Here is a 27,655-nt window from a genome sequence, read left to right on the forward strand (position 1 = left end):
GTTACTGTTACTCTGATACTCAGTTACTCTGCTACTCAGTTACTCTGATACCGTTACTCTGTTACTCAGTTACTGTAAACACACAAATATCAAACATCTGTTGATGATGATGATGATGATGATGATGATGTTTATTCCAGAATCTTATTACCTTTCATTTCTGATCATAACTGCTTTATTTCTTAAATGAAGGACATGCACGTGTGTTAGAAACAATGAAAAGAGCAAAGAAGTGTTATTTAAAATCTAACTTTGTCAGTTCATGCATTTTTCATCAATACATCATTTATAATTGAACGTAATAAATATGATTATCAATGCAACAACGTTTAAAACCAGACACTTTATCTCAGTGTGACAATATCCACAATCTGAGACCATATGTCATGTCACCATAACGATCCATTATATAGATATTATTTAGATATTATATATCTATATAATATCTATATATTAGCCAGGCACGAGACACGAGAAACAAAAGTGAAGGATGGAGGGAAAGAAAGAGGAAAACTGAGCCTCAGTCTGCTCTCGCTGCATTTTTAAACAAAATCATTAGAATATGAATTTTATGATACGATATCACAAACTCCAGAATCTGCTGATACTCCGTCATTTTAGACCTTTTCAAGTATGAAGCTGTTAACAACACACAATTCTCATTAACCGCCCACATCATTACTCAGCAAAAATATTATCACATTTTCAGTCTGTTTAGATTGAAATACGATGAACTGAAAGTTCACTAGTTGTTAAAAATCTGTGTTTTTTTTGTAAATGGACGGATTGTTAAACGCTCGATAACTTCAGACCTACACTTCTAATAAAGGAAATATTTTTAATATTTAACTTTTGTAAAACAAAAAAACATCACCAAATCTGGAAATATCACATTTCACTGGAAATGTTAAATTCTGTTTGAAATGAACATGGTTTCATCCTCAAATTAAGTTATTTCTCAAGTATTTGAAACAAATGATGTTTCTGATCATTTTTATCCAGGAAAAGTCTGTAAACAGCAGGACTCGTTGTCATGGCAACAGCGGCTCCAGCTGAAGGTGATTTACCGCCTTTTAAAAGTATAATAATTATAAAGTTTAATAATGCTCTGACATTTCCAACGTAGAGAGTGATGTGTTCTAATGACGACTGTTTTCATTATCGATTCATTGGTTGTTTGATCCACAACACGTCAGAAAAATTCTTGTTTTGTCCACAAACCAAACTCATTCACTTTGAATGATTTATTTCCTTTAAGAAACTAAGAAAACCCCAGAAAAGATTCAAATTTAAGAAGCTGAAAATTGAAAACAAACAACAGATGGTTAATCAAAATTCATTTAGTAACCCTTGAATAATCAGTGAAGTGTGGATTGAGTCGTTGTTAAGTGTCATGTGGTGACATAAGCTGGTGTAAATGTACGAGCAGAACAAGCTTATTGTGACTGTGAAAGTGCAAATACTGATCTGATCTTATCTGACGGTCATGTGACCTGACAGGAGTTCAACTGTAATAGCAGCACATTGTAAAAGAAAAGGGAAAAACAAATAGATAAAGTTTCACAGCATTAAAAACACACAACATGGAAAAATATGAAATATGCCAAATATCCAACGGTTATTACAGATTTAGCATCATGTGCTGTCATTGCTCAGTCAGGCAGAATTCTGATAAATGATGGAATCAATAAAAAAGTATGTTTAGTATGTTTAGTAAAGACAAAAAATAAAATGTAAAGTGTAAATTTGACACGCCACTAAGATCGAGTCCCTGAGCTTCGTCGTTAAGGCACTTGAGTGACATTTGAACGAGAATTAAATAATTAAATTCATTTTTAAAGTATTTAAGCCATTTGTCAAAACTGACCACATAACTTAGAAGCCGGGACCTCAATTGTCTCTCAGAGTTACAGCAGACAGGATTTTGGACACTGAAGACCAAATCTTGTCCTGTGTCTCGCATGTAACGTGCCACAGGAAACATGCTGATGATTCAATTGATGACATTTAAACCCAAACCCAAAATATCACCCAGCCACAACTCGAAATGTTTTATTCAGCTTTGATAAAGGAGTTGGAAACATACTGAAACTCACGTGGTTGATGCTCGTCATGTTTGACACGACGGAATCAAAGCCTGGTGCATTTACAGCTTTAGCACAGTCTGTCTGGTTTGGTGTGAACGTAGTTTTCAGACCGCTGATGTGGATCGAACCCCCAAACTCAGGTCCGCTTGAAAGAGGTGGTCTCAGATACTCTAGCAATTATGGCAACAGCCTCAAGAGGGAGGGCAAGAGGGAAGCAGGAGGAGAGCTGCTGCATCTGTGGAGAGGTCACATGATAAGAAGCGGCCGCGTCCGTCTGTGAGCGTTTGATAAGAGAAGCTCAGGAGAGAGAGAGAGAGAGAGAGAGAGCTGTGATCCCAACGCTGGTGAGTTCAATAATCCCGTCTGTGCAGCCAACAACTGTCCAACGATGCTGTGACACACACACACACACACACACGCACACACACACACGCACGCACACACGCACACACACACACACGCACACACACACACATTTTTCAACCAAGTTCAAATATCTGAACTCGTAACCGCCGCAGACGCCTCATCTACATGAACATTCAAAGCTTGCGCTGTGCAGTGAGGATGCTCTGATAGATAGTGTCTGTGAGTGGAATGTAGTCCTTCTGCTCGTGATCCAGCACATAGAGAGGATCTGAGATGGTGGACGGGTCGAAGCCGCTCTGCACCAGCTGTAACTTGCGCTGCTTGAAGGTGCTCGTGAGCTCCATGACCTCCTGTAAGGGAGAAACAAATGGACTTCAAAATAGACTTAAAAATAAAAATACAGTGCAGCGTTTTCTATCACTCAAGTTGAAAGACAACTTGCTCTACCGCTGAGCCACCGTCGGCCCATACTGTATGTACTGTATATATTTAACACACCCTCATCCCCATACCATCCTTTTCCTCTTTAGGACACGACGTCTCAGATTTCCAAAAACAATCTGAAATTGTGTCGATCTTCTCGTCAATATTTCCAAACAACACTTTTTAAGAAGCAAATAAAATGGCCATTGAATCATTCAAAAGTATTGTGTGTTATTCTTTGAAAATAGACTTGTCCTTTGCACCTTTGTGGGCGGGCCTTAGGAGGCTGCCTGCTGATTGGCTACTGAGTTTTGGAGTGGCTGAGTTTCTGACCTGAAGTCTGATGAAGAGCGGCCGAGCGTACGACGGCAGATCCGCGGTCACGCGCTCAAACAGCTGCTTCCCATCAAATGTGCGACCGAGTCTCAGAATCATGGCAGCCATTCCTGCTCTGCCCTCATATCCTGTGGATCGTCATCATCATCATCATCATCATCACTGGGATTATCATAAGATATTATTCTATACATAGGAAACACAGTTAAGAGTTCTCCTTTGTTGGTGTTTTTCAAGTACTCAATTAATCAAAAGTATAGGTGACAGATTAATATAATATAATATAATATAATATAATATAATATAATATAATATAACATAACATAATATAATATAATATAATATAATATAATATAACATAATATAATATAATATAATATAATATAATATAATATAATATAACATAACATAACATAATATAATATAATATAATATAATATAACATAACATAATATAATATAATATAATATAATATAATATAATATAATATAATATAACATAACATAATATAATATAATATAATATAATATAACGTAACATAATATAATATAATATAATATAATATAATAATCACATTTTTTTTCTGCCACAAATTAAAAAAGTAGCTTCAGCTTACATCATATCTATCATCACATTGTGATAAGGTATAAACTAATTAAATACACTAAATATTATATATATATTGATAAAAAAACATGGAATCCAACTTCATAGCACTTCTTTTATTTGAAGCCTATAATTAGTTGTGTTATAGCATCATTTGAACATATTTATAGTCAAAGAAATAAAGGAGAACGATCTGAAATGAAAGGTAATAATAAGTGTATTTTAAGATCATGTAACACAGATCATAAGATCTTATAATATCTTTTATTTCAGAGTGTATTTACAGTGTATTTAAGAAGCACAAACATCTGAAGAGAAAATCCACGTATATCTCCCTGAAAATGTCCAGATATAAGTCTAACGTTATTTGACTTATATTATTATTATTATTATTATTATTACATACATTATATAATTACTCCTGTCATCATCTGTCAGTGTCGTTTTGAACCTACCTGGGATTTCCACTCCATACACGTTGGCTTCTTGTATAAAATCCACCTGCCCCAGAATCACTGCCACCTCTGTCGTTGCTACGTTTTCACCTTTCCACCTGAAAACAGAGAGAGAGAGGGAGAGAGAGAGGGAGGGAGAGAGAGAGAGAGAGAGAGAGAGAGAGAGAGAGAGAGAGAGAGAGAGAGAGAGAGAGAGAGAGAGAGAGAGAGAGAGAGAGGCACACACACACTTTTTTATAAGGAACACAAGATCAGTGACACTATGAATGTGAAGGGATTTCCTGCTTTATTTTGTACTTTTCTTCCCCTCGTGTGTCTTCGTCTTTTTTTACTTCCTTTTTTCCTTCGTACTAATGATTTTGAATGTTTTTTGTTATCTTGGATTTTTGCCTTCCTTCAGTGTTGTTTTGTTTCTTTAATTAAAAGACTTAAAGGGTTCGTGTCTTCGTTAATCACGTGTTGAAAATATTCTTTGACATATTCTGGCTGAACTATGAATGGTGATTTTATGAAAATAAACACTCTCAGAGGGTCTGTAAAGAGTCCTCATACAACTGTGTATCATTACCTGATGAGAGCGTGTACAAACAGAAGAGGATTAGACCCAGGATGGATCCCTGAGGGTCACCGTGAAACACAGGATCAGGATTAAGAATACTGAGAATGACCTCTGGCTGAGCCCATTTTAAAGCTGTACACTAGCTCTTCCCCTCACCAACAGACATTATTGTGAACACTGGCTAACAATGACGAGCCTGAGAGGTGACGAGTATGTGAGTACCTGAAAGTGTCTCCCACTCTGTCCTTGAAGCAGATGAAGCCCTCCTGGTCTTCAGCCATCAGGTCACCGGTGTTAAAGTAGGCGTCTCCCTTCACAAACACGTTTCTCATCAGCTTCTTCTCAGTCAGCTGCTTGTTTCCAGCGTAGCCAAAGAAGGGGGCGACGGCGCTCACCTTGGACAATAAAAGCCCCGTCTCTCCTGACAGAAGGAAGTTTCACATCTTTAAACATGGTTAGCATGATGTCAGCACTAGTTACTGAACCTTTAATATTTACACAACAAATCATCATTAGCTTTGCATATAACTTGTACAGTATTGGAATGGACTAAATCTTTAAATGTAAGTAAGTTTAGTGAAATGATTATTGGGTTAGTTGTCTAACAATAAGGTTCATACAATAAGGCTTTCTTTCAGGGAAAGGATACAGAATCTGTGTTTCCCTGTACGTGTACACATGTTTACCTGTTTGCACTCGCTGACAGAAACCACGCTCATCTTTTACTGGCTCCTCCCTCTCCATGTTGTACTTAACCAGATCATACTTAAACAGGAACTGTACAAAAAGTCAAGAAAAAAGAGTGATTATTATTCTTATTATTCTGATTTTCACTTTTGTAATCATGCAGGACTGTAATACTACATAGTACACGTGAGTGTCCACGACTCTTAGTGAAAGTCAGAAGAAAAAAACGATTTCATCATCACAAAATCAGTTCAAAGGTCGTCGGTCAACCCCTGTAGCAACGGTCTCCACGGTCACGCGCTGGTTCCATGATTTAATCAGAGCTGAAGAAGTCCATCCTAACAATAAATATGGAGCTTAATCCCAGATCATATCTACTGTGAACTGTTCACCTTTCTGTCTGTAAATAATCTGTGTTGCTTTAATGTGCAAATGATATGGCTGTTATGTACGGTGGCACTAAATATTACATATTGATGAAAAAATACACGGGGATCAATACAAATATATATCAACAAGTCACTTAATAACACTTCTTTCATTTTAAATCCAATTATGTTAATTAATACCTGCTTTACTTTGGCTTTTTAATGTTAAATGAAGGATATTTACATTAAAAACAATGAAATTCACTATAAATATGGCCACAAGTGTCACTAAGTGACATTTTTTAAAATATCATTTTGTCCATTCCATGTCTTTGCAATATTTAGTGTATTTCACTAACATATTCCATTTAATAAACATGACGATTATCAATGCAACAGCCTTTAAATCCTGGAAAAGTCATTACAGACACTTCTTGTCTCATAATCTTGTCTCATGTGGCGTTACATGGTATCCATACATTACGCAGCCGTGGTGTCCTGACCCCTGTGACAGCTGGTGGGTCAGCAGGACAGACACTGAGACACAGCTAATAATAACCAAGAGCTGAGGTCACGGATTAAAAGCTAAATCCATGAAGCCACTCTTTTGTAACTTCACTGATTAACAGCAGCAGCTCATTATAGTACGACGACCTTGTGACCTCTCGTCTGACTCTTCCTCTTCAGCAGCATCGTTACGTTACAGGGACACTTCAGGGCTTCTGGAGTGTTCTGTATGTGAAGAGGTGACACATAATCAGCACTGACTGTGTTATTTGAGTGTTACAAACTCACCTTTTATTATAAAATCTTGACTTGACTAAAGCTGCAAGATTTAAAACTTATCATTTTACTCCAGCCTGTGTTGTGTTTTATTTGCATTTTGAGTTTATTTTAAAGATAAAACAGGGTTTTAACCTCTTTACTGTTTTATTTGCATCTTTTGTTCTATCTCAAAATTACAATGTTTTTTTTTACTTTTTTACTTTAGACTTTTGCTTTTCATTCCACCCTGTGTTGTGTGTTATTGTTGTATTTGCTTTTAAAATAATGTTAGTTTCCTTTTATTGTGAAGCACTTTGATGTATGAAAAGGTGCTACACAAATAAACTATTATTATTATTTTTCCTTCCTTTAGCAGATTCTGTTTCTCTGGAATAATGAAAAAAGTTTGCTGAATTCATTTAGTTTTTGTTGTGTGTTTTTTCTGAAAAAGGGAGTTCATTTTTTGTTTGTTTGTTAGTTTTTCTCAATGAATGAGATATTTATTTACAGATATTATCATTCAGTTTATTTTTTTTTGCTGAATAACGAGATCATTTTCCCTGATTTTAGTCGAGATGTTGAGAACATAGTTGAGAAGCTTCCAGTTTTACTTTGCATGGAGACAGTGAGAGATTATGTCATATTATGGATGGTGTTGATAAATTAAAAGTGTATCATCATTTGTGTTCACAGAGATTAAACAGAGGCAGAAGAATAACATCAGACGTGTTGGACTCCTTGTCTTCTGTTCAGCAGTGTGGAAACAAAGAACTATTGTTTATCCCTGTAATGGGTGTGCAGTGCTATTCAAATCATGATGGGCTGAATTAAGTGTGTGTGTGTGTGTGTGTGTGTGTGTGTGAAGACATCACATTCCAGGCCAGTGGAATGTGACGTGGTGGGTGTGTTTTGGAACTCTGGACAGAGTCAGGCTTTCCTTTCACTTTCTGACTTTATATGAACTACAGTAACAATGTCCCTTCTCCAGATCTGTACGTGAAGCTTATTCTGCCAAAGTGAACGAAGAAAGAGTTAGTAAATAATGTATGCATTTCATTTGCTGGAAAGCAAACAAATACATGTTAAATATTAGTTTGAATGCTGATTTAAGATTCATTAATTAATACATGCCACAGCTACAAAAACACACACACACACACACAAACACATCGAATATCAGAAAAAAAGTCCAAAATAATTTGTGACCATTCTGATACTGAGCCTGATACTTCCCAGTCAATTTGGTGGTATTGTCTTATTTTGGTAAAAAGAGATAACAAAGATAATGGTAACCATGGAAATGTGCTTAGTACCCAATCCAAGGTTCAGTACACACTATTTTTTGGACATATGCAGTATGCCATTACTATCTGCTATTAGCATTAGTCACTATTAATACTGTACTTTAATGCAGGAGTGAGATCTTAAATCCCTGCTGACCCAGGAGGTGCTGGAGAGATTAGATCTCTTGGTTGGCCAGGGAACGCCTCTGTATCCCACCAGGAGAGCGGGCTGAGGTGGCTGGGGAGACGAGTGTCTGGGCCTTGCTCCTGAGACTCGCGGTAGAAAGCGATGATGAGAAACTGCAGCTTTTCTATTATTCTATTGTAGTAAAATTGCAAATTTAGATTTGAGAATGATCAAGTTACTGTTTAGACCTGGTAACTGTCGTTGTTTTCATTTCTAAAACTCTGAGCATCAGACACGAGCGATTACAAAATGCTTCAAAAACGCCATGGTAGTGTGGATGGCAGGTGTATTTAAAACATGATACATGATGATACATTATGTTAATGGTCACCATACAAAGTATACTGTTTTGTGATCACTGAATCATTCCAGTGTTTCTTTTTCATATAATCAAAACAATCAAATCTCGGATTTTTCAGCTTCTTAAATGTGAATATCTTCTGGTTTCTTTGTTCTGTATTAAAATCGAAAGACATGTGAGAATATCATCACGTCAAGGGTCAAAAGACACCAATCGTCATTTTCTAAAATGTTGTGTTCCAAACAAAGTCATTGATTAATCAGGAATCAACAGATCAATCGATTATGAAAGCCCTCAGATTTACTGATGGGGGCAGCTGTGGGTCAACAACTCCTGTGTGTTATATAGTAAAATCTGAGGCTGCTTCATGGAAACGGCAGCACACTCTACAGCATGTGTGAATAATGTGTCAACACCTCATACAACCACATTTCAAAAAACCTGACCTACCCCTTTAAGAAGGATACTATTAAAGTCTGGTCAGGGCCATATAAAGGCTTTGTCTGGCTCACAGGTATTTGCATTGAGGTGTGGGTTGGAAGGACAGACAGGATTGTGCGTCTCTCAGTGGCAGAGTGCTTTAACGTGAAAGATATTCAGTGTGCCGCCAAAAGCCCAAATAACTTCTGCTGGACTCAGTCCTACATCATGTTGCTGCATCTCAGAAGAAGCTTACTGAATTTTGAGAAACACAGCCAATGCCTTGTAAACACCGCTCTCCTCAACACGTACACTAACTGGGTCAGCGTCGTAAAACGGTGGAAGGAAACAAATCATTTGGTCCACCATGGGGAATATTTCCTGGAAAATGCAATAACTTGGGTTGGACCTTTGGTTTCAATGTTTTTCCTTGGCACTGTTTGCCAAGTGCGTGTGCACACTGGAAACTGCTGGACAGTTTTCCGGATGCAAAGCATTTTGAGTATTTTTAGTCGAGCTAGCGACATGGCTCCAGGAAAACAGGGAAAAGTCTGTGTCACGCCACAGAATCAACAGTGACCACCACTGGAATGGAAATGTATATATGTAATGTTAATCATATGTATATATACATATATACATACATATATATATATATATATATATATATATATATATATATATATATATATATATATATATATATATATATATATATATATATATATACATACATAAAAAAAAATAATAATAATAAAAAAAAAACAGTACAACCACAACAATAACAGAATAACATGTGCAATAAAACCATAGACATGTGCAATAAAACTGTAGGTGTGTGTACCTATGTGTGTATATGTATGTATATACATATATGTATATATGTGTGTATGTGTATATGTATGTATGTATGTGTATACATGTAGATGTGTATGTATGTATGTATGTGTATATATATATATATATATATATACAGGTGTTGTGTGTATGTAGGTATACATACATATATATAGCATGGGTCACTTTAATTTTTATTTTTATATTTTTATTTTTATTCTTATCTTATTTTATTCTACTCTCTATTTTTAACAGTGCTGTGTGTGGATGCTGGAGCTGTTAATTTCCCCGAGGGAACCTCCCAAAGGGATTAATAAAGTCGTCTGTCTGTCTGTCTGTCTGTCATATGTATTTTGCATTTCACATTCTTCTTTTATTTTGGTCAAATGCTCCCAAACTTCCGAGCTCCGTTGCCGCGATACAGTTTTAACATAACTTTTCTGGTGACATCACGGCTAACGCCGATTATCACTACTGCGCAAGTACGTCAAGGACAGAAAGACAGACAAGACAGCGGAAGGTGCAGCGGCAGATCATTTTACCCATGGGTACCAATGAAAAAACCTTGAACCTTGAACCTTGAACCTTGAACTATCCAGCCAGTACCACACATTGTTTTCCATACTCACCCTGTAGAAGATGTTGGACCGGCCCACAGATCCAATCTTGCCAATGTGATTCATGAAGCACAGGTTTCCCTCCGTGGAGCCGTACACCTCGCACATCTTAATATTTCCAAAGCGACTCAGGAACTCCCGCCACACGTCCTGCCGCAGCCCGTTCCCAATTCCCAGCCGCACCTTGTGAACTTTATCTGCCTCCATCTGAAAGAAGGAGAGAGAATTAATGACCAAACAGATCTGACAGATGACAAGTCACCATTTCTGAAAAAGTCTGGTTTTATTTTCTTAAAGTGACAGATCAGGTTTGACTCCATATCTGACAAAGACAGCAGTGACTGTTTGTGACTGATTGCATTGCTCTGTCACTACTAAATAAAACCAGGACTATCCCTTTTAGCTGGCACAAAAACACACAGAGAAAAAAGCCTCCGTGCAGCAGCTGTCAGGAGAAGGCAAGACATTTAATTTATGTGTGTGTGTGTGTGTGTAAGAGAGAGAGAAACAAAGAAATACCTGAATATAAATTCATCACATTAGCATGAAACAAATGGGAGAAAATCTCTCACAAACTATTCCACTGGAGTGACTTATATAAGGTCCTGGAGATGCACTCATGTAACCGCTCTTTGTGTTAGTTGTTGAAGGATGGTCCGAAAAAAAGGAAAACAATCACGTGTAGTAGGAAAGGTTACAATAGCAGGCCACACTACAAATGATACAACCAAGGCCCTATTGTGCGTTCCATTGTAGTCGCAACTTGGAATTTCCATGAAACTGGAGTTCGGATTCCAAGACGACGGCCACTGTACAAATCATGGCGGCCATTTAGGCAGGAAACAGAAGGGAAATCATAAGCTGTGTTTCCACCAAGTGCAACGGTTGGCTTTGGTACGTATGGTACATGTTTTTTTGCATTCCATTAGGAATAGTACCAAAATAACCCGCCCCAACCATTCCATTTTAGGCAACCTTCCCTTGTGGTAACAGATTAAAGTGGTACGGTCCGGGCTGGGTGGAACTACACTGGCTCCACCCATGACAGTCAGCTGACTGGGCAACAGCTCCCGGTCTGTTATCTGTCTCATATACAGTTTGACGTCTCGTTGAGACAAACAGCCACAAAATAAGCAGGAAAAAAAGACGCCAAGCACAGCTGAGAGCTGTGATTGTGGCTTCACGGCATGTTGAGCTAAGGGTAGCAGCTAACGAGATGCATTCAATGACCCAGGTAAATTATATCACTGATAACAGTTATGCTTTTGGTAAGCTGGGGTAAGAACTATGACTAATATACTAGAAACACTTTCTTTGATGACACAGCGACTAGTCTATGTACAGTATATTCCTGCTTGAAAGACTTTAAACACCGATTCCACTGTGCATAATGACTACATGAACGCAGTAATTAGGGGTCACGCTTGTGTGCGCACATTGACACGGTGAAAGGACGCGTCCACATGTTCATTTTCAGTCAGTGGTGAGGACAGTGATGGGCAGCCTTCCACCCAGACAGCCACATAACAGAGGGAGAGGGGACAAAGAGGACTTTGAGTCTCAGCCTCATGAGGGGACGAGCTCTGCCCTCACCCAGTGTGTGTGTGTGTGTGTGTGTGTGAGTGTGTGCACGAATATGTGTCCACAGTGGGAGGACGTAAACACAGAGACAAAGACCCTGCTTGTGTTCCTGCCGCTCTTGTGCACAAAGTTACAAGAATGATTCATAAGTGTCAGTGGCAACGTTACTTTCCACGCTGTCTGCGTATGATTGTTTGTGATTGAGGTGATTCACGGTCACAGAAGGTTACCTTAGGTTGGTTGCAGAGGTATCTGCAGAGTTCACCGATGTACTGGATAATAGTCACGTCGTGTTTCCGACAGTCACTCCAGAACTGGGAGGCGGAGAACTTCTTCTTCAAGACACAGGTTGCTCCTGTTCACAACAACAACAAAAGGTGAATGGTAAATGATCTGTATTCATATAATGCTTTTCTAGTCAGAAGCAGAGGTTAAGTGTCTTGCCCAAGGACACTTTAGCATGTAAACTATTGGAAATCAATCCCACAACCTTCCAGTTGAAAGACGAGCAGTATTCAATGGCAAAATGTAGTAAGTAAAACTGAACATCTTGCCAAAGACAAATATCTAGTCATGTACCAAGTAAGGCCAAGGGGCAATGATCTTTTATCTTTAACACTGAGATCTGTAATACAATCAAACATCCTGAACCACTGCCAGAGCAGAGTAAACGGCGTCTGCGTCACATGGCACACTGTGTCCCTTCATGTTTTTGGAGGTACAAAGCTCGCAGCTTCTTGTGTAATCAGCTCACATTACTGCCCTTTCACCGGATTTCGGGCAGCCCGTGGACAAGTGGAAAGGGAACTTGGCTTGTCACTGGAGGGTCGCCAGTTCAAGTCCCCACCAGGTCAAAAAGGGCTGGGGTACCACTGAGCAAGGCACCTAACCCCCATTGCTCCCCGCTTAATTGTAGGATGGGTCAAATGCAGAGAAATAATTTATTAATAAGATTTAGATTTAGATTTTGCAGACAGTGGTAAATGCAAGTGAGAACTGGGATAGGCTGAAACCAAGGGCGTAGGTTTGTGTATGGTATTAAGAGAAAGCCGGATTGTTCCAAACAATATTAGAGACAGGGCAACGTGTATATGTGCATGCAAATGCTGTGAGGCGAGAGTGAGAGAGCGGATTTTACGAGCGTCAGTGAACGCATCTCGCAGCAGAGCAAAAATATTCCTGCGAGAGTGAGAGACAGAGAGAGAGAGGAAGAGACAGACCGAGGGAGACAGAGAGAGAGACACAGAGAGGGAGAGAGTGCAGGTGTCCCCACCAATCATCTGAAAGCCACAGTAGACCCGAGGCATAAGCGTACTCAGCGGCTGCTTGGGGCCCAACAGCATGTGGGAGTAATTGTGATTTCATCACGATCACGATTACTGACTGACATTTGGACGTGTCACTGAGAAGCTCTGGTAATAATTGCTTTACCCCACCTCTCCATGTAAAACTAATCTGGTCCAAATAGGGCTGAAGACAAAGGAAAGGGCAAAGAGAGTGGTGTACTTTCTGGTATGAGAAGGCCAACATTGTTCCCTGGGAAAGAGCTGAGTCAGCAGAAGAGTCCTCATTTTGCTGCAATCTCCTCATTATCACATTATTTCTTGGATGCAAGAACTTTTAATAGTGGCTGGTTAATACGTTATTGGGCTAGCATTAAAAAATCATTTGAAAATGTAATAACTACAACCGATAATGTAATAAGACTAAATAGGCCTTTGCAGTTTTTGTGGTCTGCTCATCAAAAATAGATATAGTCGTCATATTCATTCATCAAGGATACGTACTACGTTGTAAGAGCCTATATGAGAATAATTTGTTGTACAAAGTCTTTATTTTATAAGACTGTTTGTTTGCTTAAATATGTAAATTCACAATTTCATTTTTCAGACATCATCAGATGGGTTTGAATGAACACATTCAGGTTGAAAATTGCTAAAATTAAATGTATTGTCTTTGGTAACAAGAATGTAACACTACACTGAATTCGTCAACTGATATATATATGTATGTATATATGTATGTATATATATATATATATATATATATATATATATATATATATAGAGCAGGTGACTGAAAATAAGCCGTTGGGAGTTAAACTGGACAATTGGCTCTGCTGGTCCCTTCAAACTGATGATATGTCACAAAAATATTCGACATATTTTCCATCGTCCAGTTTGAGTGATGGTGTCAGGTCAATCGTGCTGTCACATGTGGAATACTGCCCACAAAAAGTGCTTGTTTTCGACAATAATGGCTCGGATTTTATTGTAAGCAAAGACGTAGGTTTGGTTACTGGTGGGGACACTACGCCGCTGTGTTGTCAGAACAGCACATCTCCTGCTCTCTCTCCAACTGTGTATACAGTCTAGAGCCTCAAATGAGGACATGTGTACAAAGGTAATTCTGTTTCAAAATCTAAAAGTATCAGGTCACTGGCCGAATGTCTGTCTGTTGTAGTGTTTGCCAGTGATGGACATTGAACTGCCAACATTTGTGCCAGCTGGAAGAGACTTTCAGGACTCAACCACAGCACGGCCGATGAATGTTATCCACAATAGTCTCCAGTGTCCACCTCATCTAAAAGCTTCTAATCTTGATCTGCTAGTTGAAGTGAAACTGTGGTTCCTTGTTCAGCAGCTGTGAACAGTGGACTCTGTCAACAGACCCGACCAGTTTGCCAAGCAAACATCGAGGGCAGGGCTATTTAACTTCAGACGTGGGTGGGCCAAACAGAATATTTGTCCAAAAAAATAAAAAATTATAATTATAATGATAATTGGCTAAATTATAGCACATATATTGCTTTAATTGCTCTTCTATATCCACCCCCTTCCACTGTCATGGAAGCCCAGCTTCCCTGGAAGTTAGGTTTTTGTCACATTTGTCACATGTGTCTATTGAGCTCACCGCAGTGATAACACTCCAATCAGTGGCCGGCAGTCTGTTGACGTCACATTTAGTATCAGCTCAGCTCGCTTGGAACCTCACCAGAGCGGGTACTAAAAAAAAGTACCAGGTACTAGCCCTAATGGAAAAGCAAAAAAACCCAGGAGAGTTGAACCGTGCCGTGCAGAGCCATACGACCGTCGAGGGAAAAACAGGGATAAGTCTTATTAGATTTTCTCAGCCCATCTTTGCAATGTATTAACTTTGCAAAGCAAAATCAAATATTATGATTTTACTAATCTGCACTAGAAATTAGCAAAGGTTAAAAAGGAGATAAAAAAAAATTTCTAAAAATAATCCAAAAGGCTTCATCAGAAAAAGAACACTCACTGAATACACTCATTCACCCCCTGACCCAGTTTCAGGTTGTTAGTTTCACCTACGTAGGTCAAGGTGTGAATGAGGGTCGTCAGGGTCACCTGAGAGACACAGTCTCCCGAGTGTGTGTGTGTGAACCATGAAGACAGTGAGGTAGAAATTAAAAGATGGGACACTGATTGGTTTGTAGTGCATTTACATCGATGTAGTATATACAAATAGATCTAAAGTATGTGCATCTTTTACTTTTATAACAAATAAGCAATTTGCTCTAGTCATTTTACTACACCCTCACTAAATATGCAACATCATTTTGGTAACTTGTGCTGCAGAGCAGAAACGTCAGATCAGATGTAAGGTTATGATGAGACTTTCAAGCCTACCCAGCCCTATGGTTCCTCCTATCCCGATCAATGAAGCAGCACTGTGGTAGAGCGGCAGAGTAATGTATATCACGTCATCTTCAGTCCCTCCAAAAGCCCAAAAGCCGGTTGCTCCTTTCACACACTGGAGGTGAGTGATCACTGCAGCTTTAGGGAGACCTGAAAATAAAGACACAGTACTCAATTAAAGGTCTAATGTGTAACATTCTACAGAAATCAGGAACAGATATTATTGAGCCCTAGTTTAGGTACCGGTACATTTGACTACTCTAATTGTTGTTTATCATGTTTTTATATACATTTTAAGTTGTAAATGAGGGTCGTGTGTGTTTGTGTGTCGAGTAGCCATTTTAGAACACTTATTGCACTTGGAATTAAGGATTTTTTTAATATACATTTTTAGTTGCCAGGGAAAATCTGTAGCATCTCCCACACATAGGGACAAGCTTAGCACAAGCCTCCAGATTTACTTCCAAAGAAAGTTTGAAAGCAGTTAGCTTTTATCACTGCTGTTTACCTTTTATAGTTCATAAAAAATAAAAATTCTAATTTTCTAATTAAGCAAGTCCTCAACTGGGTGAAATTTGAGCCTTGCATAAGTGATAAATTTCCATTGTACATGCCACAATTTGGAAAAATACATACAGATGTCTACATATATATATATATATATATATATATATATATATATTTTTATATATATATATATATATATATATATATATATATATATGATGATGCTTGTGCATGCAAGTATGATGCTTGCTTTCTTGCTCAACCATGACGACAATGCAGTATTGCATACTGGATTAAGAAAACATTACTTTCTCACTATTTCTATTGCAGTGTTGACCTGTAAAGAGTCATCAGGAGGTGACACGCATGCACGCACACACACGCACACGCACACACACACACACACACACACGCCCTAACCAGTTAAAGACCAACCCTAACCTTAACCTAACCACAATTCAAATCGTAGCCACACACTTACAGGTTCCGCATCATTAGGACCAGGTTTAATCAATGGGGTTTACTGGTGTTTGACAGAAAAGGTCCCAAAGAGATAACACAAACAAGGACATCCACAAACACACAGAACAGGTGCTGGTGTCATGAAAGGGTGGAGGAGGGGCCCAGTGGTTTATTAATAATATTAACAATACCATGACTTACCAGTTGTTCCAGAGGTGAAGATGTACAGAGTAGGGGTTTTGAAAGACTTGGTGGCACGTAATGCCGCTGGTACAGGCCGCTCAGACGCAGCCTCCATCTTATCCAACAAGGTGTGCACCCGAGTGTCCTCGCTGTGGCTCTTCATAGCCCAAATCTCAATGTTGTCCTCCCGCAGGCTGCTGAGGATGCCGTCCAGGCTTTCCACTAAGTCTGAGAGATAGAGACGGACAAAAAGAACTTGTTTATTTCATTTAATCTTTGTCTTTCTTCCTCTTTTTCATGCTGCTCCTTGCTGAGAGGCATCAGAGCAAATGAGAATACTCAACGATTCATTTGATGACAAAAAGTTCCCTCTATCATGTCATGTGTGCAGTTGTGTACATGTAATGTGAGGTTTTAATTCATTTACAATGAACAATTCTAAATGATATCAGGTGTTCCAGATGTGATTTACAGTGATTCAGGTTCTGGGTCCTCCTATAGAAAGTTTGTGAGATTTCATTAGTTAATATTTTGATTGTATCTCATCTTGTCTAAAATGTTATAATACATTAAAACATTGTTCTGAGGATTGACTTAATACTTAAAACACAGGATTGTGTTTCTGGGATTATGCAAGCAACCATAACGATGTGTACAATCCATTACCACCTGGGAAAATCAGTGATCAGAGGTCCCAGAGGATGGACCACGATTATCCCCCTGGACACCCGCAGGAATTGAACAGCTGCTGGATAATGAGGAAGAAAATAGGCACAGCATGATTTGTTTTCATCAGTGCAAAGACAAAGGGCCTGCAGCTGCGTAAAAGAAGTTAACGATCTAAGTCTACGGTATGTTGTGAATATTCCCAGGGATTTTCCACGCTGTCAGAAAGTCCTTTTCATCTACTCCATAGGGATCTCTAACATCGTGGTAACCCACAAATATAGTGTACTCTTAAGCCTCTTTCACACCAAAATTAGCAGGTACACACAGGATTTTTAATGTGGATGAACCCAATAAATAAAAAGGCAATTAACACCATTCCCACAGTCAGAGGTAGTTCTGCCCTGTGGTGTTTTTCCACCGCTGCATAGCAATTGCAAGATAACGAAGTGAGTCAGAGGTAAAACAGTAAGTCATCTGTCGTTTCTTTTCTTGATTACCACTCAGTGTTCACCCTTTCACACACATTCACTCACACATCCTCACAGCGCATCTATGAGCAGCACATTTCGCTATCACACATGTTTCATACCCATTCACAGACTCGCTCTACCACTGATCCACCGCGGCCCACAACAACACAAAGGCACTCAATGCCACGGTCATGACTATTTCACATCTTTTACTTCCGTCTCTAATTCAAACTCATTGGGAAATGAACAATGTTAAGGTGCTGTTATTACAGAAGAGGCTTAGGGACACACAGGCAAAACAATATTTGAGTTCTGACTTTATTCACAGAATTCTGAGTTTACAATCAGAATTCTGTGAATAAAGATGAAAATTCTGAGTTTAAAGTCGGAATTCTGAGTTTTCTGACTTAATTCACAGAATTCTGACTGTGAATAGAGACATGTGCGTCGTGTTCCTGTTTTCCCACCTCCAAACACACAGTTATGCCTCATTTTACTCAATTATCCAACAGGAAAAGTCATCACAGATCAGTTATCATGAGATCTTGTTTCATGTTGTGATATAGATACAATATGGACATCGATATTATATATCGCCCAGCCCTGGTTGTTGGTACATTAGATGTTGAGCTTCAGAGTTCACCGGAGGGTCACCGTTGTTGTTGTAGGATTACCATTTACCAACGACAGGGTGAAACCTACGAGTGAATCCTACTTTGTACCCTGAAGCTATCCTGTTTTTATCATGTGGATGAATAAGTGAGCTACTGTAATCAAAAAAGAAATTGACACCACTACGTTCACGTCAATGATATGCCAGTTTATGCCCCTGACTCTCTTAAAGAGAACACGTTGGACAGCAAACGCGACGCTGTGTGGACCGTTCCAGCTCTTCCATGAATACCTCTCCTGTTGCCCGGGGTAGTCGTGAGGACAGCGTCACTCACAAACATCACGCTTGTGCAATGATCAGACATCCTGTCACATGGCAGCAGTGTGGTGAATCCTATTAACTGTACAAACGGAAGTCTTGCAGTGGAGCACGGGAGGATGTTGAATGTGCTCCAATAAAATGGAACTCACACAAATTGTTTTGCAGCTGGTTTGGCAGAGCTTCCCTCAGAGGCCACGCCCACATTTTGAGCAATCACTTCAACCTCCCAACGCTGGAGCTGCAGCACAGCTGAGTTTGGAAACAGTGACCTCATATCTGGAGATTGTGGTTAAAGTCTAGAACATTTTTTTAAACTTCATTGTTGAAATTCTCTTCACTTCCAGATAGTCTTCAATAAATAAGGTCGAAGGTCGGAAAATAAAGAAAAAATAAGATACTGTGTATGTGTAATAAACACACACATTTATATTGCTGTTATATTTATATCTTGACATGAGACAAGATATGGTCTTAGATTATGGATATTGTCATATCGTGATGAGGTATCTGTGATGACGTTTCCTGGTTTTAAAGGCTGTGGCGTTGATAATCAAGATATTTAGTATATTGAATAAATTAGTGAAATACAAAAATACATGAAATCTAAAAAAAAAAAAATATATATCTTAATAACATATCTTTAATTTTAAGCCTAATTATTTGTGTTGCAGCAAAATTGATACCATATTTATAGTCAATATCATTCGGCTTCCTCCCACAGTCCAAAAACATCCAATATGGGGATTAGGTAAATTGGACACTCTAAATCGACCACAGGTGTGAGTCTCTAGTGACCCTTTCCCACATGGGCGGAGTCCTCACTGCATGGCAGAAATATTCATTTGATTTATATCATGAAATGTATCGATATCGAACGATATAAAAAAGTAGTATCGTTTTTCCACAGACAACTTTGATTATTGATAACTATCTGGATGTGAAGATGATTTTAACAAATCACTTAACAAAGGTGTTCGGGACTGTATGTTACAAATGTATCATATTAGAGCTGCAGTGTGTAACTTTTGCTGTTTTTGTCGTTAATACTAACATTGCGTCTCTGTTTGGTTTTCGTGAAAAGAAACAATCAAACATAAGTTGTGGTGGTGATGTCTGCCGTTGTTAAATGCACTGCTTAGGCGGTGTAGGGTTTGAGCTGAACACATGAACGTGCACCTGTGTTTGCAATATTTGCATAACGTGATTTGACTGGCCAACGAAGTGGCAGGTGATCGAAACATCATTCATGAGAATCTGAATTGGTGTCCACTCATTATGTGTCATCTTTATTTTCCCCTAAATGGGAACATAATTTACAAAATAAACATTATGTTCTATGAAAAAAGTCGTTCTCAAATTGAGATCATTAACTCCTCAAGAAAATGTTTACTGATATTATAAAAACAGGGGAGAAGCTGAAGCTAATTTTCTCATAGACTTCCACGGAAACTGACTTCTTGTTGCGATCAACTGAGGCGCCCTCTGGTGGCTATTCAATTTACAGTATTTTCATGTTGCTTTATGCCGTGTTTCCACGAGTACCTAAACACCTGGAACCTGGTACTTTTTTTAAGTACCTGCTCTGGTGAGGTTCCAAGCGAGCTGAGCTGACGTTCATGCCGATGTCGTCGGAGTGTCGTCACAGGACGAGGCACAAGAATCAAAGCGAACAATGCCGAGCTGGAGATGAGTTCAAAAGACTTAACACTCAAACGTGGGTTCATCTCCAACATTTGGCATGGAAATGTTTACAGAGGAGTCTGGTGTATTTAGCAACAGCACTGCTGAAAGCCAGCGATCGTCCGTGCTCTGGTTTATGGAGGAAGTACTGAACAAATATTTGTAATTAACTGATTCTAATGATTCAGTTACACTGAAAACAACTTCTTACTACTTTTTTTTAGTGTGGAATGAACATATACATTCAGTTAGAATCAAGCTTTTGCTGTGGAATAAACTTGAATTTTCAGTCAAATAAGCCCTAATGTAGGAGCCACACATTGCTTGCGGGGGATTATTTGGGCTTTGATTTGCTTGGTATGGTTGCCACGGTGATATGTGGGGTTTGGGTCACGTGGGCACCGTAGATGGCAGTCGTAGGTTATAATTAGGGGCTGAATCACCTGCACTGGGAGGAGAGAGGAGAGTCAGGTAGCCGTCATTTTTGTTCAGTTATGATACACATACGCAACCAGTGCACGTACTACATCTTACCTGCGTGTGTATTTCCAAATAGCCGCTGTAGTAGCTGTTGTGTCTATCATTAAACATCCTGAAACTTGCTTACATGGACTCAGCGTGCTGACCGGCAGCACGTCATACAAACATAGAGGACCTATCTCCTCTCAAGCGACGTTAAAGGGCTGGAAAGTCGCAACACCTAATGTAATGTTAAATAAACTTGACTGAACAAACCTGTACAGTTTAGCATAGCACATATGCAATGTTAAATATATATGTACATGTTTATATCACAGGCGGTCTATGAAGTGAAGTCGCTAAATATTCACACGGAAAACAAACAGACATTATTTCCATGTCTTTCCACTGGCTCGTTATTATATCTAATGCTGACAACGTCATATCCTCTGTTTTTTGGGTGTAACGTCAAATTAAAGGCATTGCATAAAGGTAACGAACACCAGCGAACAACAAGAGTCACTGAGGTTAACAAGGCAGAAGCAGTCGAACTCAATCATCATCATCACATGCACCAATCCTGCTTAAGACTCAGTCCCAGACCCTCCGACCTCATTAGCATACAAAACAGAAATAAAACAATGAATAAATAAATGAGGAAATAAAAAAATTTACCATTAAAAGTCAAATTGATAAATAAATGTTTTTATTTATTTCCTCATTTATTTATTATTTTATTTATTTCAGTATTTCTTTCTTTCTTTATTTTATTTTTAGATACTAAGTCATTATAATGAATTACAGGATCTTTTTTTTCCATAATATTTTCTTTGTTGTGTTCTATATTGAAATATATATCACAATATGAATCAAATTGATATTTCTCTAAGCCAGTGCATATGGTTTATAAATAATATCTCAATATTTGTATTGGTCTAAATCCCAAAATACAAAAAATATGCAGATATAAAACAACACAAAGGTTGTTTTTTACTGGACTCTGGATAGGTTGTTGTGAGAGTGACAATAAATACACTGTAAATAAAATACAAACTGTTTATAATCTGCATTAATGATCTTAAAATACACTTATTCATGTCAGATAATACCTGCTTTATTTCTTCTTCTGCTGTTTAACTTATATGCTATACTCTCTGCTGTAGCACACATCATTAAGTGATTCCATGTATATTGAATCTTAATACTTTGTATACACCTAGTATCATAAATATCCACTGTGGATGTCAGAGGATGCACACAACACACACTCATTATTGTTTTACCTGAGCCCACGATGAGAGTTGTGGCTCCACAGCTGTGAACGCAGTGCAGCAGAGACTTGGACTTGATGTTGAAGTTGAGAAAAGCCACCGGGCAGCCGATCTTCGCCAAGCCGAACCAGACGCACAGGAAGTCGGGCTCGTTACTCATGAGCAGAGCCACACAGTCTCCTTTCTTCAGGGCAACTTTCTCCAGGAAAACACGGGCCAGCCTGTTGCTTCGCGCGTCCACGTCCCGGTACGTGTGGACGCGTCCCTCGTAGACGACGAACGGCTTGTTGGGCACGCGCTGCGCCTGCCGCACGAACATGTCCATCAACGTGGTCACGCTGGAGGAGAACTTCTGGAGCTCGAGCTCCAAACCGCACTTCACCACCTTCAGCAGGAACAGCGCGTCCATCCAGAAGTACGGGAAGCAGAGTTTCTGGAGAACGTGAGCCGAGAAAACACCCACGGCCACAGCCCAGAGCCATGCCAGAGACTGAGCCATGTCCACGGCTGTGACGCACCGGGAGGACACGAGGAGGAAGAGACACAGAGACAGAGACAGTGAGTGAGAGAGAGAGCGCGAGGGAGCTTACACAAACTGTTACTACATGCTGCCTTCAGGTGATAAACACTGACAGTCTGTGTGTCCACAGGCGTCATTATCACAGACAGCAGCAACCTTCAAAATAAAAGCACAGTCTGACAGCTCGGAGGATCTGGCAAAACCCTTTCAACATTTTACAGCTAGTTTAGATACATTACATACATATACATATATATGTATATATATGTATATGTATATATATATATATATATATGTACATATTCATATATATGTACATAAGGTACATTTTATTTGATATGTCATATTCTATTTGCATATTAAAACACACACACACACACATATATATATACATATATATGACTGATTACTTGGTCTCTCTCTCTCTCTGCAGGTGCCCATAACACCTGGGCTGCAGGATCCAGTTATGAGGTTATTAATATAAGTGTTAGTAGTAGAATGGTCATTCCAAATGATATCCGTATATTGTTTTCAACACTTTATGCTACTGTTAATGTAAATAACATTATAATACTATAAAAATATCACAACTGATTCACAACTCGCCCTGTTTCTGACAGTTTCCATTTCCTTGCTCTAGAATCCGGTTGGACAACCTGTGGATTGGCAGCCATGGGGAGTGAGGAACCTGTCCCTTCACTGTGAGGTCATCAGTCTTTTTGTCTTTCTATTGCAGAAAACTTTCTATTTCCAAACTCAGCTTCCTGATCATGGTGTGTAGTTGTTGTGAAGCCAAATCTCACCATCGTCATTAAAGTTGTTGACTTTTTGGCCAAAAAAATTCTTAGTTGGGCTGAAACAATTACTTAAATCAGGAATTAAAGCCAGTTTTCTGATTTTTCAGCTTCTTAAATGTGAATATTTCCCAGATTCTTTGCTCCATATAACAAAGAAATAAAACTGAATCATCTTTGTTTTATGGACAAGACAACAAATAAAGACATTTGAGAACATCATCCTTTCCAGGTTTGAGAAACACTGATCAGCATTTTCTGACATTTTATGGACCAAACGATTACTCAATTAATCGATAAAAAATAATCGACAGATTCATCGATTATGAAAATAATCGTTAGTTGCAGCTCTACTTCTTAGATTGCTTATATGCCTTAGGCCTCAGGTTTTCTGCCACCTCAGGAAAAACAAACAAATGTGAGGAACTTAAACTTGACAGAAAGTCAAGTGTGAACTGTGAGTGCATGTACTCCCAAATGAAAAGTGCCCACCTGTAGAAATCCCCTGACCGCTACTTGATCGTCTGGTGCCAGCGTTGGACTGGGAGGGCCACGTGTGGCCCACAGGGCTCCAGTTCACCACCTCTGATTTAAGTCAATGTAAAATGTGAACACAAGTGGGCAGCAGCTGATGCGGCCTCCACAAGCTCCAACACGGGCTTCACCACACGATGCAGCTAAACGTGACGCACTGAACCTTTAACTCTACTACTTTGTTGTTTTTCAGGGAGCAACACTTGTTCTCTGCTTGCACTTTTCAAAAAAAACAAACAAACTCCACTGACCTGAAACACCAGTTGGTCTCGCTCCATGAGGAAACATGTGATCCGTGTGGACTGAATAGTTTTAGTTCTGCTTTTGGGGGTTTCTGTCCCGTTCATTTGAAATGAATCACAGACGAACAGTGGGATCATTGATTTGGACTTTTTTGATTCTGTCTGTGGTGAATGAACAGAGTGATGTATCTGTGAGTGCTGCTACATCCTGTCCCACTTGTATCATATGACACATTTGCAAGATGTACATGAACGTCTCCGAACCCAAAGACAGTTTGCAAACATGTTCAAGGGCAAGATTTACAGCTGTGGTGTGTAATCTCTGCTTATTTTCTTCTTGATGTAATAATTCTGCCTGTGTTTTGTCTTTGTGAACAGACACAGAAATGATTTGCATGCTGCGTCCTTCACTTGAAAAGACTCTGTTTGTGTGCATATAAAAGAACAAACGACCGGGTTTGAACTTTTTGTTCATCTGTTTTTTTTACCTTGGGTTTTTAGTTCTGTTCCTGATTTCATGTTTTATTTTGTGTATCTTAAGTTTGACTTCCTGTCCTGTCTTAAGATAAGATAGTCCTTTATTCGTCCCACAGTAAGCAAACTTACATTGTCACAGCGGCAAAGATAATAAATAATAAACATGCATTTCCAAGAAGTACAATATAAAGACATTAACACTGAAGGGGTCTTTAGAAAAACACAAGATCTAAACACCGCTATACTGAGAAACACACAGAGAGAGTGTGACAGTGGTTTAAATGTGACACTGACTACACTTTCAGATCAGGAAATGATGATCAGCAAATGATGAACAAACCTGAGGAAAAAAAAGTGCAATTTCAGCAATATTACCATTTACCGTCTTGTATAAAGTACCTTAAAGGGATACTTGAGTAAAAGTACAGCCAGAAAATGACTTTTAAAATGTATGACATTTACTGTACTTAAGTATCAAAGGTCGGATTAGGATTGAGTCATGGTGGATTGAGCAAAACAGCCATAATACCAACTCTTCTTCTGATTTTATTTGGTAGTAACAAAGACAGTAAGAGGAAATGTAGTGGAGGAAAAGTAAAAAGTTGCTTGAAATAAAAATAAAGTAAAGTACAGATATACGTGAATTTTGTACTTAAGTAACAGTAACAAGGTATTTGTACTTTGTTACATTACAACACAACATAATTACATGTGCATTACAAGGTAGAGATCACAGTGGATCAACAAAAAGCACAAATATTTAGTCACAGGTATCTCACACTGAAAATATAGCAGGTAGGTTGGCCGGTTTTGGCCCGCGGGCCGTACGTTTGACACCCCTGCACTAGAGGGTAATTGGACAGATTTCAGTCCTGATCTGGTCTTCTGACAATCGTGGGTACCTTCTGATTTTAGCTTGTTTGAACAGATAGTCTGGGCAAATGATCTCGTGTGAGGGATTAACAGACGAATTTTAACATCATCTGACGCATCAGAGTCTTCATGTTTGATATTAATGCGTGAACAGTCATTGGGGTGCGAGCAGGGGAAACCAACAGCTCAGGAACATGCCTCACTGTGAGTCCGTCACAGTTGTTGAACGGGCGTTTTATTGTGACGGGAAAAGTTCCTGTGAGAGATTTATATTCAGCAGCTTGACACAGAGTCTGAAAGTGAAATCAAGTGACAGTAGTTGTGGAGATGAGTGAGAGGCAGGGCCATCCTCCTCACTCATTCACAGCTGTCAGGGATTCATTCATCTGCTTTTTAAAACATTTACTTATCGACTGTTTTATGTTGTTTTTGTAAATCCCTGTGTGATTTGTACTGTTAGTTGGTAGATTCATGTTATGTATAAATCTTTTCCTCTTTTTTAATAAAAAAATATATCATATATCAATTCATCATTTATAAAATAGTTACAAATATATTCGATGCAACAGCCTTTAAAACCTAGGAACGGTCATCACAGATACTTAATGACGATATCCAGAATGTAACAGAATGGAAACAGCTGCTGATCTGAGGAGGAGTAATCACCTGCAGGAGTAAAGTAAACACACCACAACCCACACGGCAGCACTAGGGCCGTGACAAATATCCACTACTGACGAATCACGGCCCAAGAAAACAGCGGGGCATATTGTAAAGTTCCCACAGAGATAAGACAAACAAGACAAGGCCAGGAGGTGTAATACTTACATGTACTGTCCACAGATGGAGGGACACAGAGGTGATAGAAGTGTGTTTGAATGAGATATACTGCTGACATATAGTCAGCATGGACTTTATGTTTGCCTTTAACCGATTGATTTAGTAATTCATTAATAATTCATTAATCAAATGATCATTGCGGCCCTACATTAAATATTGGGGACTGACATTAAAACTCAGTTAATAACTGTTCTTCAGCAGAATTTGACCATATTTATAAGCAATTGTATTGTTTCTTACACGTTAATATCCTTTTGCAGCAAATGTCCTTTTTCTGTATTTTAATATAATTTTACACTAATTTACTTGTGTTATATTTACTCATATCTATACCTGCTCTAGTTAGTGTTCTAGTTACAGATATAAAACTACACAGAACATTTAGATAAATATGTGCAATTACCTGTTCAGCGGAAAACACGCGACGTCATCGTCACGTTGTAAACATCAGTGACTCCACGCTCGTTAGCTCCCGGCGTCTGCCGCGCACACGTTTTTCGGCGGCGTATTTCCTTTTCTTTGGTGACGTACGGTCGGACGGTGCCGGTGTTCCTTTGTCAGCAGGAAAATAAGTGTGGCGCTTCATTCTAAACATGTCCAATTATCCGCTTTTAGACTCGTCTCGGCGCTCTTTACAGCGGACCGCTGTTTACTTCCTGTTCCGTCAGTGGAGGCGGGACTTCCGGTACAAGTAAGGCGACGCTGTTGTTATTGTTGTTATTATAAATGGCTTATTCCAACGCTACGAAAAAGACACAATAATTACTATACAGCGACTATATAACACAGATAGTTAATTCTATTTTTGCTAATAAAGCCCCAGAAATACTACAAACTGTACCTTTAAGCTAATTTCCCACATAGTTAAACGTTGTCGTTTGAGTTTGAGACCCCTGAGTTAAAGGCATCGTTGGGTGTTGCCTGAAGTGAGTTGAAATTACATTTAAGAGTTGATGAGGGCTGCAAAGATTAATCGATTACTAAATCGGTTTGATTGGCTTGACTGGTTTTTTTTAAGAATAAAAAAAAGTTTTATGATTTTTCAGCTTCTTAAATGTGAACGTTTTCTGGTTTGAGAAAACAAATACTCGATTAATTAAGGAAATATTCTACAGATGAATTGATTATGGAAAATAATTGATAGTTGCAGCCATATAATTGATTGTGATTTATAAAGGGAAACTGGCGTGGGACGTGCCT

At 38.9% G+C, this 27,655-nt stretch overlaps 1 protein-coding gene across 3 annotated transcripts; it reads right to left on the reverse strand.

The window, feature by feature from the left end:
- Positions 1-100: 100 nt before the first annotated feature.
- slc27a6 (solute carrier family 27 member 6) lies at positions 101-27,090 on the reverse strand. Of its 3 annotated transcripts, none has more exons than XM_058617690.1 (11): positions 26,859-27,090; positions 22,188-22,682; positions 16,711-16,920; positions 15,532-15,690; positions 12,109-12,233; positions 10,310-10,504; positions 5,519-5,609; positions 5,055-5,253; positions 4,274-4,371; positions 3,210-3,340; positions 101-2,803 (listed from the first exon to the last, which is right to left on the reverse strand). In XM_058617690.1, exons 2-11 carry the CDS (start codon positions 22,672-22,674, stop codon positions 2,627-2,629), a joined length of 1,872 nt encoding a protein of 623 aa, XP_058473673.1. In that variant the 5' UTR covers positions 22,675-22,682; positions 26,859-27,090; the 3' UTR covers positions 101-2,626. The 3 variants fall into 3 exon arrangements, with proteins under 3 accessions (XP_058473673.1, XP_058473672.1, XP_058473674.1); XM_058617689.1 differs by lacking the exon at positions 26,859-27,090 and adding an exon at positions 24,275-24,326; XM_058617691.1 differs by lacking the exon at positions 26,859-27,090 and adding an exon at positions 23,982-24,188.
- Between the last annotated feature and the right edge of the window lie 565 nt (positions 27,091-27,655).

The sequence above is a fragment of the Solea solea genome, chromosome 19 (assembly GCF_958295425.1).
Source record: "Solea solea chromosome 19, fSolSol10.1, whole genome shotgun sequence".
NCBI classification, from domain to species: Eukaryota; Metazoa; Chordata; class Actinopteri; order Pleuronectiformes; family Soleidae; genus Solea; species Solea solea.